The sequence below is a fragment of the Sceloporus undulatus genome, chromosome 3 (assembly GCF_019175285.1).
Source record: "Sceloporus undulatus isolate JIND9_A2432 ecotype Alabama chromosome 3, SceUnd_v1.1, whole genome shotgun sequence".
In the NCBI taxonomy this organism is placed as follows: Eukaryota; Metazoa; Chordata; class Lepidosauria; order Squamata; family Phrynosomatidae; genus Sceloporus; species Sceloporus undulatus.
The window spans coordinates 217,768,929-217,785,436 of NC_056524.1; the positions used below are offsets into that span (position 1 = coordinate 217,768,929).

Consider the following 16,508-nt stretch of genomic DNA (forward strand, 5'->3'; position numbering starts at 1 on the left):
CCCAACTAGCACAAAATTGCAAAAACAATGAGGAGAGAGAAGGGGGCAACATGGAATGTTAGGGGTAAGCCTGCTGGAACAAAAAAGTTTTAAGCCCCTTTTTGAAGTGTTCCAGGGAGGTGGCCGAGCGGAGCTCGTCCGGAAGAGAGTTCCAAAGGATGGGGCCCGAGATAGAAAAGGCCCTCTGAGTGGTGGTAGAATATCTTGCCTCTGGGACACGTAACAATTGCTTCCCTGCAGGTCTGAGTGTGCGGGGCGGAATGTATGGGAAGAGGCGGTTCTCCAAGTACCCTGGGCCCAAGCCATATAGGGCTTTATAGGTAATAACCAATACCTTGTATTGTGCCCGGAAGCGAATAGGCAGCCAATGGAGGTCTTTCAGAATTGGTGTTATGTGACTGGTCCTGGAAGAACCAGTGACCAGTCTCGCTGCCATGTTTTGAACCAATTGAAGCTTCCAAGTATGGTACAAGGGTTGCCCCATGTACAGCGCGTTACAGAAATCCAAACGAGAGGTTACCAGAGCATGTACTACCATTTCAAGGTCCCCCCGGCCCAGGTAGAGTCGCAGCTGGCGTATCAGCCTAAGCTGATAACAAGTGCTCCTGACCGTCGCATCCACCTGAGATGTAAGATGGAGGGACGAATCCAGAAGCACCCCCAGACTGCGAACTGAGTCCTTCACGGGGAGCGTGATCCCATTCAGGACAGGTGGACAAACAACCATTCCCGGGCCAGGAGAACCTATTGCGAGCACTTCCGTTTTCTCTGGATTCAAACTGAGTCTGTTTTCCCTCATCCAGCCCATTACCGACTCCAGACACGCATCCAGAGGAGAGATGCCATCCCTGGTCACTGCAGCAGCCGGAGGCACAGAGAAGACTATCTGGGTGTCATCAGCGTACTGATAACACCGCGCCCCGTGTCTCCGGATGATCTCACCCAGCGGTTTCATGTAAATGTTGAATAGCATGGGGGACAGAATGGCTCCCTGAGGGACACCAGATGTAAGTGCCCTCCTATCGGAGCACACGTCCCCCCAGCTGCACCATCTGGGACTGACCCGAGAGGTAGGAACGGAACCACTGGAGCGCAGTGCCACCAATTCCCAACTCTCTCAGGCGTCCCAGAAGGATGCCATGGTCAATGGTATCGAAAGCCGCTGAGATGTCTAAGAGCACTAACAGGGACACACTACCCCTGTCCATGCCCAGACGGTGATCATCGACCAGGGCGACCATGGCAGTCTCAATCCTGTAGCCCGCCCGGAAGCCGGTTTGAAATGGGTCTAGAAAATCAGTTTCATCCAAGATCGATTGAAGCTGGATGGCAACCGCACTCTCGATCACCTTCCCTAGAAATGGCAATAGCCGTTAATTATTATGCATCAGGGGGTCAAGGGAGGGCTTCTTTAACAATGGTTTTACAATAGCCGTTTTTAAATTAGATGGAAATTGCCCATCCCTGAATGATGTATTTATTATTCGGCGTAACAAGTTAGTTACCACCGATCCTGAGCCGCTAGCCATAAGGGACAGGGATCGAGGGAGCAGGTTGTCTTCCTAACACTTCTAAGGATCTTGTCCACATCCTCGGTACTTACAGACTCAAAGATCCAGTCTAATTGAGTCCACGGAAGCTCTGGAGACCTCTACGCTGGTTTCTGACCCAACAATGGCATTGAGATCAGCCCTTATCCAAGAGGTTTTATCCGCAAAGAAGTTGTTAAATTGGTCGCAGCAGGCCTTAGATGGTTCCAAAATAGGGTTCAGGGAGGAGGGAAGCTGCGTAAGTTCCCTCACTACCCTGAACAGCTCTGCTGGACGCGACTCCGCGGATGCGATATGCGCAGCATAGAACGAGTTCTTTGCTGCGTCTATCGCCTCTCCATAGTCCTCCAAAAGGTAAGCTAGGAGAGCCTTGTCGGCTAAGCGCTGGTGTCTTCGCCATTTGCGCTCTAGTCGTCGCAGAACCCGCTTCCTTGCCTGAAGATCTTCCGTATACCAGGGCTTCTTTTTGGAAGCAGGCCTGAGAGGACGCTTGGGAGCGATACTGTGTATAGAACTGGAGAGATCAATGTCCCAGGCGTTTGTCAGGGCATCAACAGAATCGCCGTCACATCCAACCATATACCCCTCTAGGGCTTCTTGGAACCTTATGGGTTCCATCAGCCTTCGAGGGTGGACCATTCTAATAGGTCCGCCACCCCCGGGGGGGGGGAGTTGGGTAGATACCTTGATCTTCGCCTTTACCAGGAAATGGTCCATCCATGACAAGGCGGAGATATTAGTAACCTCCGCCCACGGACTTTCCATGTCCGTGCAGAAAACCATATTGAGCGTATTACCAGCAGAATGTGTTAGCCCCGTGACTAATTGAGACAGGCCCAAGGCAGCCATGGTATCCATGAACTCCCGAACCGCACCTGTTGGACTTTGGCTGGTCGCGAAGGGGACATTGAGGTCCCCCAGGACAAGAAGCCTGAGGGACTCCAATATCAGCTCCGAGACCAGCTGTGTCAGCTCGGCCAGGGAGTCTGTTAGCGCACAGGGTGGCCGATAAACCAACAGAATCCCCAGACTGTCTCTAGCCTTCAGGGTCAGGTAAATACACTCGATATAAGTAGTCTGCCGGACATGGTTCCTGGCTAAGGAAATGGTGGTCTTATGGATCAAGGCAACAACCCCCCCACCCACCTAACCTGGACTGGTCCTTAACTGAGTACCCGGCAGGGAGGGCCTGAACCCACACAGCTTCCCCTTCAGGCCCAAGCCAGGTCTCAGTAATGCAAGCCAGGTCGCAGTTGTTATCCTCCAGCAGGTCGTGTACGATGTGGGTCTTGTTTTTAATGGACCTGGCATTGCACAGGAGCAGAGACAGGGTTTGTGGTACGGTTGGATTGACCCTCAGATCTCTTCGGTTAGGAGAGTGGCTGGAAGGAGAGATAGATATTAAGCATCGATCTCGCCTTCCCCTGTAACGTGAATCCACTCTTCTACTGCCATATCTCCCCCTGCCCCACACTACTTCAATAGGAGCCCCGCTCGTACCAAGAATATTACCCTTTGCCTCCCCAGCCAAAGTACATTCCATAACCATGACCCCTCCCCCCTTCCCAAGTGCAAAAGAAGCAACAGAAAAAAGATACCCCAATCATTTTCTGATGCTGGTAGCTAGAAGGGGGGGGGGTTGACCCCTTCACCCACACAGGAAATGCGCAACCCAGAGAGCCGCCCGGCAACCCAGAGAGCCGCCCGGCAAACAACACAGCACAAAGTCTCCGCACAGCAGCAGTCCTGGAGGCAAATGGGGGACGGGACGAGGGAGGGGAGCGGCCAAGCCGCCTTTATACACGCTGCTGCCACCAGCGCGCCCCTCTCCCCGCCTTCCCTCAGGTGTTCCGGCTTGTCCTCAGTCCGCTGGCTGGGGAAAAGCGCTGGAGATGGAGTCCAGAATTGCAGTCCAAAGGCGACTCCTGGGCCGGTGCACAGATGCGCACTCTCACACCCGACCCAGAGAGCCGCCCGGCAAACAACACAGCACAAAGTCTCCGCACAGCAGCAGTCCCAACCACAAACCCCTGCTCTAACCTTAAAACAAATTGGGCGAGCTGATTTAAAAAAAAAGAAAAAAGAAAAGCTCTGGGGCTGCTGCTGGCGTTGGCTCAGGGTGCCAGGAAGCCGGCTTTTCAGAGGGGCCGCTCCCACCAGCCCCTCCCCCCTGGAAAAAGCCACAGCGGCAGCGGAAACAGTCCTGCTCCACAGGTGGAGCTGCTTGCCCAGTAGACTGGGGCTCCCCTAAAGCTGCTTGCCCGGTAGACTGGGGTGTCCCTGGAGCTGCTTGCCCAGTGGACTGGGGCTCTCCTGGAGGCTCTGGGGCTGCTGCTGGCATCAGCTCAGGGTGCCAGGAAGCCGGCTTTTCAGAGGGGTCGCTCCCACCGGCCCCTCCCCCCTGGAAAAAGCCGCAGCGGTGGCGGAAACAGTCCTGCTCCACAGGTGGAACTGCTTGTCCAGTAGACTGGGGCTCCCCTAGAGCTGCTTGCCCGGTAGACTGGGGTGTCCCTGGAGCTGCTTGCCCAGTGGACTGGGGCTCTCCTGGAGGCTCTGGGGCTGCTGCTGGCTTTAGTAATAATATTTGGTGGGTGATTTCCTTTGCCTAGTAACTGGCTGTGCCAGTTTACATAACACTCCAGTGCAGTATCCAAAAGAATGATCAGGCCAAGATCTTCTTAACTTTAACAATGTAAATGTAACAGGATCACATGCCCTTGCATTATTGACTTGGATATTATTCATGATCATGTTTTAGTTATTTTCTCATCACACATAATACACAAAAGCAGTTATGCCAAGGTCCAGGTCCTTGTTAATGGACAAACAAGCCTCCTCAAGATAATGCCAATGGAGAGACTCCCAATGACTTTGTTGCTGTTGTCACAAGGATCACAAAAGGAACATAATCTGGACTATATTTTGATAAATTGAAGTCAATAAAAGAGCAAGATTTGGGGAATGCCCGTTTTCATGGAAGTCACTCTTACCTGAGGACATCCTTGCAGAGAGGAGGGAAAGGATGCTGCTGATAGTGTCCAAAGACCTCAAAAACAATTGGTTGGCTCCTAATGTATTCAATGAAAGATTTGGTGACCTCCACAGCAATCTGAGTGAACAGCAAGTGATAAGTACAGTCATCTTACAGAATAAAACATGCAACTTGAAATAGTATCAAGATGGATAAAACCTGCTAGAGCATTTATAACTTCCTATGCATTTAGGCTGAAAACCAGCAATGCTTATGTTTAATTTTCTATCTATGACAATTAATAGGATTGTTCACTACTGGGTAGTCTAGCAGTATTACTGCTGTTGTTGCTGTTAACTGCCACCAAGTCAGCTTTGACTTATGGCAACCCAATAAATGAGAGCCCTCTAAGACAACCTGTAACAAACAGCCCTGTTAAGATCTTGCAGACTCAGAGGCATGGCCTCCTTGATTGAGTCCTTGGGAGTCAGTAAATCAGGCCAATAACATAAAGTTTATTAATCATTTATATTACCAATAGGCAATTTTTAAAAGTACCAACAGATTAAGTTTCCTCATTCCAGGGAATTTTTCACCCATTCCACTTCATTGAAACAAAAAAGTTGGGTTGTCGGAATCACTGGACTTAAATCTAACCACCTTTCCTTTGATCTTCCCAAAGCTAAAAGCCACACAATCATGGAGGAAAACACTGTACAAGTGAAGCCTATGCTATTTAGTAAATTAAGATCTGGATTTAAGTACTGTACGTTCACATCCCAAATATCTAAATACTTTGTAAGGCTTTTAAAGGGAATCAAAAACTTCCTGGAGGACAGCATAACAGACAAAAGGAAAGTCTTCTTCACAAAAGACACAGTTCATCTATGAAACAACCAATTTACCTATCTGTATAATGGGAATAATACAGTGCACCTGCGTCTTATGCAGGTGTGCTTTACGCGGCTTTCAGCATACACTGAAAGCCGCATGGGGAGGAAGGGGCGACGTGTCCCATAGGGACTAATGGAGTGCATGCCTGTGGCACACACGCGCTGCTGCACCACCACATGCACAAACTCCATTCATTTAAATGGGGCTCGAGCATACGCGTAATTTGCTTTACGCAGGGGAGTCCGGAACAGATCCCCCACGTAAAGCAAGGGCGCACTGTACTGATCTACTTTCACCATGATTTGTGGTAAACACCATAAAACATGCAGAGCAAATTGCAAGCACTTATCAATGATCTAAAAACAAAAATACAAACTCTGTCTTGCCTATAGTCACATTATCAGATATCATAGCTGGTTTCTCATTTTCTTGCTTATGAAGACAGCAACGCTTTGCACCCCTGCATTGGTATGACAGCCTACATTTTCTGCTACAACAGAATGATACAGGATATACTAGGATACTGATGCAGTTATGCCTCATCCTAAATACTTACTTGTTAGGGTAGCACGCAGGATAATATAGAATAGCATAGCTATAATGAAACATATAGATTGTATTTAACTATCTATGGTCCAAAATGCAATGCAGAAATAATCCAGTTTGAGACTGCTTTAACTGCCCTTGCTCAGTGCTAGGAAATCCTGGGAATTGTAGTTTATGTGGCACCAGAGCTCTCTGACAGAGAAGACTAAATGTCTCACAGAACTACAGTTCCCAGAATTCCCTAGCATTAAGCCAGAACAGTTAAAGTGGTCTCAAACAGGATTATATCTGCAGTGTGTTTTGGACCTTTAACTATGCACAGATCCTATCCTAATAGCTTTTGGCTTGAGTGGCAATCGGTGGCAACCACTGTTATTGTTAACTTTGGCCTGTTACAGACAGCCAAAATAAAGCTGCTTCGAGTCACAGTGGAGGTATGGTGTTTCAATGATGCATGCGTCCTAAGAGTCCAGGAGCCACACCAAAGCCACGCTCCAATCCTTAGGACTGGAGCGTGGCTTTGGTGTGACTTCTGGACTCTTAGGACGCATGCATCATTGAAACACCATACCTCCACTGTGACTCGAAGCAGCTTTATTTTGGCTGTCTGTAACAGGCCTTTGACTCACAGAGGACGTTATCAGACAAGGGAAATTGGAAGTATAATCCAATGGCAATCCGAACACAATCATGTGGTTTAACATTATTGTGTGATAGACTACCACATGCAATTTCGGGCAATGGGAAGTCAGTCCAAACGCAATCATTGGGTTTCACGTTATTGTGTGAGAGGTGATCACATGCAATTTCGGGCAATGGCAAGCTATTTTCGGGCAAAGGGAAGTCAGTTTGAATGCGATTCGAATTCATGTAAATTCGCTCAACTAGCAAATTCACGTGAATGCATTCTGGGCCCACTTTCTTTTCATTGGAAATTAAGAGAAATTCCTCCCATGTGATAAACTCCACAGAGGAAGCAAGGCTTCTGAATTCCTAATACAAAAAGGTGCTAAATTCATGGTAGATAAAAACACCCTGAATCCAGAACTATCTACTTTTCCATAACCTCGTTATTAGTCAGATTGTTGCAAACATAGTTGACTAAGATAAAAGGTCATTCTAGTAATACCATCTCTATGACAATCACAGACCTGCCTTTTCGGAAGCTATATGTCATCTTAGTGCAGGTTCTGCACGTGAAATTGTCAACTGGAAGCAGTATCTGAAGTTATACTAACATTTTGAACATGATAAAAGCCAAGAGGTGGGCCTCGTCCAGTATTCTTCAAAGGCTCTGTAGAGAAGGCCTCATCATGGCGGTGAATAAAGCTGCATGGAGGAAAAAGAATTTAACGTTTACTATTGTTGATAATATATATTTATACATTTATCTCTAGAGCAGCTGTTTAACTACTATTTCTCATTTATGCCAAGAGAAGCTGTTTAAATACTTTTTCTCACATTATTGTGGGGGAGATGTGTGTGTGTGTGGGGGGTGTACACACATGCAGTATATTATATATTTCTAACACAGACAGACGTTGAATGGGGATCTGCTGATTAACTGGACTTCCTATACAGTGTATGTATAAAGCGCTTGTAAGAATACCACATAATGGAAGACCAGTAAGTCAAAGAACTGGGAAGGAGGGATATGTCTCTGTGAGGCTCCTCACCACAATCTTGCTAACTTTTTCAGTTTTCGTCTACCCTCTCTCATAACAGTCACTGGCTCACCACCAAGGTACTGATCTGCAAAATCTAGGTCTGGGGACAACAAATTTAGCTATATTCTAGTTTTTATTCTTTATACTTTTAAATACTGAAACTGCTTTAACAGATAGGAACCCACTTCCCTGACGTTCACATCTCCCATGTGAAAAGGGTGGAATAGCCAGGACACTGCAAAGTGAACTAGATAAATAAGAAATAAGAGAAACAGGGACTATATCTCACTTAAACTGGCAGAAGATGTCTGCATATTCTGCTGAAATGCTGGAGGCCTGCAGAACAGTCACCCTGAAAGTGAAAATGCTTCCCAGCTTCAAGTGCTCCAAGGCTGCCTCTAAAGGCCCATCCACAGCAGACTTCTCTGAACTGTCCATAAGAAGATCTTCTGGAGTGGCTGCAGAAATACAATAATGAATATAATAAGATTCCTCACTAGTATAATATCCATTTTTCATATTCGACGTGGTGCACACAACACAGTAAGAAGCAAAAGAGTCCTAGATACTGAAGGAATAACCTTGCTCCTTCCATCTTCAGATCTTCCCGTATAAAAATGGCCAGATGACTGCATCAACTTGACAATGCTGAATCTACAATGTAAAAGATACTCTTCATATATAATTTAGACCTCATATGCTAAATGCATCATGCATACATGTGACAATGCCACTCCATGCCATTATCCAGTGATTATGAACTAAAAATGTATCAATTTTGGATACAAAGAATTATCTTTAACTTTATAATCCGGAAAGGAACTCCAAGATATATGATGCCTTACTATCCTGATATAATCTTTTTAATTGAGAATATAAACTTTCTTTTCATACCTATTTGCATAGGCATATAGGATGTATTTTTTCCCAAAGGGAGGAAGTTAACATGGGTTTGCTTCAGTTTACTCATCATTCCATTACCATAGAGGGAAAAGAAGGAAAGGGCATGGGAATGAATGAGTAGGAGCTGGCAACTCCTACTAGTTCCCTCCCATCACCTTTTGCTCAAGGGCTTATATTCCTGCCCACTAAAAAAATATTCTAAAATTTTCATTTGCCCCTAAATAATCCCAAACATCACTTAGAGGGCTGAGGGCAATTTTGGAACATTTTAGGTGTCATGGTTCATTTTAGCCACATGGGAGATCCTTTTTAGAGAGGAAGAGACCCGAAGCTTAATTTCCATATCACTTTCTGCTAGAACACACAAGTTCCACGTGCTGCACTTTTCTCACCTTTGGTTTAGAGCAGAGGTTCCCAACCTTTTTGACTCGCAGAGCCCTTTACAACTTGGCAAATTAAACGTGGCAAATTTCTGTTCAAATTGTGATTTCTGGTTTTCTTACTTTGATTCTACGTTTTGCTTTTTATTCTTTAATTTCATTTAATTTTTATTTATTTATTTTTTCCTGGAGCGGCCGCAGAGCACCTGGGAAGTACACACAGAGCCCTAAGGTCTCCTGGGAGCACAGGTTGGGAACTGCTGGTTTAGAGTATTGCAATATGTTTTACATGATGGAGTTACCCCTTGAAGAGTTCAGAAACTCAGCCACAGTTAATTAACAATGAAGTTAAGCACCATGTTACTAGCAACTTATTTTTAAGTTGCTTTAAAAAAATATATAGTTTGGATTTTTTTTAAAGAGCAATATCCGCCAAATAATGCTCTATAACCTTTTTTTGGGGGGGAGGGGGGGAGTTAAAATAAGTATACATGAAATGTGTGCTTTTTTAAAAAACCATACTGTTGCACTATTGTTGAAAAAGTGTACCCACTTTACCACAGATATATTACAGGTAACATCTGGTCTTCCAGGGTCTGGTTTTATTTCTGGTATGTTTTATATACTACACCAGATTCATAACAAACGCACTTACTTCTGATGGCCGGGAGAAAAGAAACGACACAGAATTTAAATACAGTAGTACACCATACAAGTTCTGGTTGTTTTCCAATAGACACCTAGTGGGGCTTTATCTTTCAGCAAGGAATGTTACCTTTATCACACTTGTTCCATTGCCTTTAGCCATGCTATGCAGACTTAAAGCTACTGATAATGGCCCAAGAGAGACAGATGGGAAGCGGGGTGGTGGCGCCGATTCTAGGGTTTCGGAGTGTGCACCAATGGCATGCTCCCAAACCCTAGTCTGTATGAATGCTGCCATCATGCATCCTTGACGCACAACAGTGCACTAATGGCGTAATGATGGCAGCACCTGTGCATACCAAAAAGAACCCAGTTTTCCTGGGTTCTTTTTGGTGTGGAGGGAGCCTGCACCATTTGGCTGCTGTGGGCTCCCTCAGGAGCTAAAGCAGACGGCTCCATGCCGCCCTTCTGTTTGCTTTTCATTGTTCCATATAGAGGAATTCCAGTAAGCGCTCAGATCTTTTAACTGATATGCACAAAGTGCTCTATGTCTTTCCTGATCTAAAAAAGTCTTTTACCTGCACAAGTGTTGTTGTTGACTTCATCAGCAGATGGTCCAATATCAGTTATCTGCCCCTGTCCCTCAACAATGCGCAGTTCCTCCTGTGAAGTTCCAGATCGGGACATTCCCACCACAGGACAGGACTCAGACTGGAACTACAAGGAAAGAAAGGAAAGTATGGAACAGAGGGGAAAGATATGATGGATGCGATTATTAGTTTTCCCTTGTAGCAGTGTACTTTCTCTCTCCTTTTTAATCATTTGATCAGTGAGATCCACACCCAGGTTCAAGCGGCTGATCCAAGAAGAGAAGAACAAAGAGAAGAACATGCTTTGTATTTCTATGCATTAATAAGAGACATTGCTTTGCTGTTGAATAGTAGACCATTGACGTCCAAGGCTTTTGGTGTTGCTAGTGCTGGTCTCAACTTCATTCAACTTTATTCTGTTTTCCATGTTAGTGCATGTAAACAGATGTAGTTTAAGGCAACTAGAAAAAAACAGAACATACTCCTGTGTACCTTTGGTGGGAGAAAGTAAAGACATTTTAAAACAGAAGAGATAGTTAGTTTTGTTGTCACTTTTGATGCCTCTAAATAGATTCTTGCCTACTCCTTACTTTCCTACACACAGTCTGAATGTGCAGAACAAAGTGGTTAATAAATAACTGATGACATGTGGGACAATGAGCTTTAGGTAAGCAGCTCCTTGGAATGATGCTCAGGCAGTACTGACATTCATAGCATACCTTCTCAAAGTGCTGGTCATCAAATGAAATTTTGGCTGTTCCTGACTGCCTCACTCCTGAGCCATAATCTGGTGCTTCTTCATCCGCTAGAAACAGCAAGTTAAAGATTATAGTAAGGACAGAAAAGCAAAAAAATCCTTAACAGATTGAGGGTCAATGACAGAGACTTTTATATACAGTATTTTTCACATGTAGAAATGTTCATAAGAAGAACCTGGGCAGTGATGCAGGACAAAGGCACATCTAGTCTAGAGTGTTAACTGGAGCTATCATACAATTCTCCTGCTCAAAAAACTTTACTAGCTGCTGATCTGTTTTCAGTCACAATTCAATGATCTATAAAGTCCCATATGGCTAAGATCCAGGCTATCTGAGAGACCACAATGCCTCATATGAGCCTGCCCACTCTAAAATCTCCAGGAGATGCCCTTCTTTCACCATGTCTGCAACCTGTCCAGATGTTGCATCACCCAGCTGCTTCCTCAGCCAGCTGCTATATTCTGTCCTGTGAAATACCTAATACAGTGGTATATATACATACATACACTGACAGTTATGGATCAAATGAGTCAGGTCTGTACAGAAGACTCTCCCACATCACCACTTCTACCACTTTTTACCTGAGATGGCCTGTACTGCCACACGCAAGAATCCTTTAACTTCTCCCTTCTCACTGACAATGGCAACACGGTGGACCAGAGGCACAGGATACAGCAAGTTGCTGAGATACACAAAAGCTCTGAAAGGGAAAACAACATAAGAGAGTGGTCACTGCGTCTCACGTAGGAGCTTCTCCAAACACACTCCATAGCCGATGGTAGCTGGGACCACAGTTCACCGCTCACATCACAACATGGTGCTGCAAAGCAAAACTAAAGAAAGGCAGCCATGGCCAGCCGGACAGAGAGGGGAATTCAGCGTGCTTAGAACAGAGTTCCTGTACTGAGCCACGAAGCGAAAGTGCAGAGAGTTAGTGAGCGCTAGCATAGCGTACCTCTCGTTCTGTCATCTCCCATGGCCGAAGGGAAGGGAGAGGGGCTGCACTGGTGCAAGAGGGAAATTAGAACAATGACCTGTGGCAGGAGAGACTAGACAACTAGTACCCTGGGTGCTGTAATTTGTCCAAGGTCCTGATGCTGAATAATGGCAAGGCAAAAGGGACAGAAGAGAGGGGAAGCAAAGAGAGAGGGGGCTAGAGTCAGGAAATGTAGATAGATAGGAAAAAAGGAAGGTTAGGAAGGAAGGGGAAGCAATTAGGCAGAAACTGACCAATCAGCTCAAGAGATTTCTTCAGAAACCGAGACAAATTCAGCTGAAATTCAAGCCTCCTTCAAATGAGTCCTTATATAGTCAAAGTATATCATAAGGGAAGGGGAGCAGGCCACAATATGCCGCAGCCAACTTCATTCTACCAGTAAACTGAGGAAATGGGTGTTTTATTATACAGTAATAAATAAAAGTGGTCCTTCAATTCATTGTTATAATGGAATACAAACACTACATTTTTACCTCTAGGGGAACAGTATCACTGAAGGTTAGGACACACCATTAAGGAAGCTAGACAAGGAATGTATTCTCTCTCTTAAAACTCACCTATATACATATGAAGTTCAATGTCACTTACAATATAGGACACTAACCACACAATAGTCAGTATTCTTGACATAAATAGAAATATTCAGTATTAACACAAACTATGTATGGGATTTTTGAAATCCTTCCTTGGTTATTTCCATCTAGGCGCAGTTGGATTCTGTTTTTAACCTTGCTCCATTTGGCTGGTATTTTATGATAATATTTAATATCTGTATAGTATAATTTGCTGCCATTATAATTCCATATCTAGTAATAGACTGTAGGTGTTAGCTCTAACAGAACACAGAGACATTCATTAAACTCCAGCTAGGCTGCTTTTCCTATCAACCTGCATACCAGTGCAGGACAAACCATTATTGTTCTGCAGAAGGAGAACAGACATAATATAGGAAAATAAACCTACAGGAGAGAGAGCAGAGAAGCCTATCTTTGTATAGTGACCCTCAGAAGATTAAGACTACAGATATACCTCAGTTAACAAAGTAGATGTGCTCCTTAATATTTTGTTGTAAACAAAAAATTTGGTACCAGAAGCAGAAACAACATGGAAAATAGGGATAAGTTCTTATGCCACCAAAAAAGAAAAAGAAAAAGAACTGTTCAACACATTTCAGCAAACTTTTTATTCAACACTACCAATATGTCCATGTAAAATGACACATTAAGGTCAAGTAAGCCTTGCGTAAGTAAGCAAATACATTTTTAACCTTCTAGGCTTTTATCAGTGGAGATTTTTTCTAATGCTTTCCATTTTGTTAGCCAGACTTTTAGATGTATGCTTTTTAATATGTGAGGCGAGCTGATGAGGCTTATCTGATCTCCCTCTTTTTGTTTTCCTCATCATACAGCTCAGTAGGGAATTCAAAAGGCAGCTGCTACTGACCCTGCTATTGTAGGCAGGCAAACACAATAGGGTAAACTATACAGTCAGCCCTCCATATCCACGGATTGCTTATCCATGGATTCAACTGTCCACAGCTTGAAAATATTTTTTAAAATATATAAATTCCAAAAATCAAATCATAATTTTGCCATTTTATATTAGGGACACCATTTTACTACCCCATTGTATTGAATGGGACTTGAGCATCCACAGATTTTGGTATCCACTGGGGGTCCTGGAACCAAACTCCAGCGGAGTTTGCAGAAGAATCCCAGTGTAGCCCAACTCAAGTTTGTTCACTGTAAACACAGAATTTGAGGTCTATCATTCATAGGGTTTCCGTAAGTTAAAGTTGACCTGACAGCAGTTAACAACAAATGCTTTTAAAATCTTTCATTTAAATTTTGTAATGTTTTATGCTGTATGCCATTTGAGTGATACAGCAGTAATGAAAGTAATGTACGGTGGACTCTTGGTATATGCTAGGATTTGGTTCCAGGATATTTAGTTCCAAGTTCCAGGGACACCAAAATCAATGGATGCCCCACTAAACACAATAGCATAGTAAAATGGTGGCCCTTATATAAAATTGCAAAATCAAAATTTGGTTTTTGGAATATTTTTCTCTCAATATTTTCAATCCATGGATGGTTATATCCATGGATACAAAATCCATGGTTACAGAGGGCTTACTGTAAATGCATCTATTTTTTTAAGGTGATAATAAATTCTGGTCCTGTGACACACACCAAGTATTATAGAGGGAAATGCCATTTGATGTTAACTATATCAAAGTGGTAAGGCTATGTTCACTACTCAAAAACAACATCACCCTGTGTCACTTTTGTATATTTTCAAAAACTGACATTCTTCATTTGCTAATTTTTATGGAAATGCTTTTTTTTGGGGGGGGGGGGTAAATCTAATGTTCTGTCCTGAGATTTTTTTTTTATTTTTTTTTTAAACTTAGTCTATGGTGATTTTTATTTGTCCTTATTGTTGTGCATTGCCCTTAAGTTAACTTCAACCTCTGGCAACCTTGTGAATGAGTCATTTTCAAGACACATTCTTCTTGACAGCCCTCCTTAGTTCCTGAAGACTTAGGCCCATGTCCTCTTTGACCGGGTCTATCCATCTGGCATGTGGTCTTCCTCCCTTCCTACTGCCTTCTATCTTTACAATCATAATTGTCTTTTCTAATGAGTCATGCCTTCGCATAATGTGCCCAAAATATTACAGCCTCAATTTAGTCATCCTGGTGTGTAGGGAGACTTCAGATCTGATTTGTTCCAGGGTTCATTTCTTTGTGTTTTAGCTGTCTATGGCATCTGCAGACCTCTCCTCCAGCACTAAATCTCAAAAGGGTTGATTTTTTTTTCTGTCAGCTTTCTTCAGCATCCAGCTCTCACATCCATACATGGTGATGAGAAATACAATGGCTTGAACAATGCTCACTTTAGTGTTCAGTTGTTATCTTTGCACTTTAAGATTTTTTCAGTTCCTAAAAATTAGCAACTATTCTATGATTCTAATTAAAGGGTCAGCAACTGAAGCAGCATGTCAAAAAAGTAAGGAGTGGAAAGTAAGGAGTGAACCAGATAAAACTTGGATTTGTCTGTGATGAGAGATGAACATTATGGTGTTCTTACTGAGAACACAGTGCAGTATCAAATGTCATACAGAACTACCATTTAAAAGTTTAGTTTGAACTGACTGTGAAAGAGGAATGATTCAGCATTGCAAAGGGGCTTTTATTGGAAGCAATCCCACTGTCCCAGTACAATATGTGGTGTAATTTGGCTCCTGATATTACCTAGAACTAAATCAGCATTTCTTCAATCAAGAAATACCAGAGCGAAACTTAACACTTGTATCCAAACATTTACTGGGAACATCACCTGCAATGTTTTAAATTCTGCCCCAATACAGCCCCATGTATACATCCTAGGTAGAGGAAACATAAGCCAATGATAGGTGACAGTTTTGTTTTAGCAAAAATGTTGAATTTTTCCAAAACTTAAAAGTATTGCAATAAGGTATGTGACTACAAGCATACCTCAGTTAACAAAAAATTTGACAAAGAAACTTCTTTTTACAAAGTATTTTATGACCACTGTGTGTGTGTGTGTCTTCAAGTCACCTGTCTCTTATGGCACCCCATACATTTCAGAGTTTTCTTAGGCAAGGAATATTCAGAGTTCGTTATGCTAGCTCCTTCCTCTGAAATATAGCCTGCAGCACCTGGCATTCATTCATGGTCTTCCATACAAATACTAACCAGGGCTAACCCTGTTTAATTTCCAAGATCAGACAGTATCTGGCACCTTTAGAGTATTTATTCCATGTTTATTCCTTGCTCTAGCTTTTTTGTAGCAGTATTGGCACTGGGAGGACAGTGAAAGAAAGATGGAGAAACACAATCGTTCAGTGCTGGATTGCAGCAGCATGTCTGCAATAAACAAGGCAGTGATGCTTGAGCTGAGAAAGAGTGGGATTGTACTCTAGCTGATCTTACTGTAGCCATGTATACCTGCTTACAACAGGAAAGGTAAACAGCATTTGCCTCCAGAATCCTTTACTGACTGTGCATGAACAGCAAAACGGAGAGAAACGGGGACTGCAAATATGACTGTATCACCAGCTATACAGTACTTCTAACAAGTTTTTAAAAAACACAGACCTATAAGTTTGCCCCCCACCATGGAAATCATAAGAAAAATGGAGGCCACTGAAAGAAAAGGTCATTCATGGATGCAGTTTTGAAGAAAATTTCAGGTAGCCTCTAAATGTTTTTGTTTACTTAACTTTGTTTATTTTGCTTACCTGACCTCATTTCACATACTGTATATGTATTGTTAGTTTTGAATAAAAAGTCTGCTAAGGAATGTTGAATTGCTTTTCTTGTTTCCATATCCATATTTTCTTGTTTCCTACCCATGTTATTTCCATGTTATTTCTGCCTTTGGCACCAGATTTTCTGTTAAAGAAGTAATGCCCAGGAACACATCTACTTTGTTAACTGAGATATACATGTTTATACTTCACCCTAATTTACATGATCATTGTCAGGCTTCCAAACATTCTGCCTGATTCCATGCTCAAAAATGTATCTTGTCATTATAGCTTAATTTTAAATCTTGTGAAAATGTATCACCAGCTCTCCT

At 43.3% G+C, this 16,508-nt stretch overlaps 1 protein-coding gene across 15 annotated transcripts in view; it reads right to left on the minus strand.

The window, feature by feature from the left end:
* KIF1A (kinesin family member 1A) overlaps nucleotides 1-16,508 on the minus strand; it is a 160,781-nt gene that overhangs the window by 40,169 nt on the left and 104,104 nt on the right. For all 15 annotated transcript variants that reach the window (XM_042460694.1, XM_042460692.1, XM_042460691.1 and 12 more), the window contains 6 exons: nucleotides 11,486-11,604; nucleotides 10,866-10,951; nucleotides 10,135-10,273; nucleotides 7,918-8,086; nucleotides 7,200-7,290; nucleotides 4,541-4,659 (listed from right to left, as the gene is read on the minus strand). In XM_042460694.1, coding sequence (XP_042316628.1) covers nucleotides 4,541-4,659; nucleotides 7,200-7,290; nucleotides 7,918-8,086; nucleotides 10,135-10,273; nucleotides 10,866-10,951; nucleotides 11,486-11,604 — 723 coding nt within the window. The remainder of the gene's footprint in view (nucleotides 1-4,540; nucleotides 4,660-7,199; nucleotides 7,291-7,917; nucleotides 8,087-10,134; nucleotides 10,274-10,865; nucleotides 10,952-11,485; nucleotides 11,605-16,508) is intronic.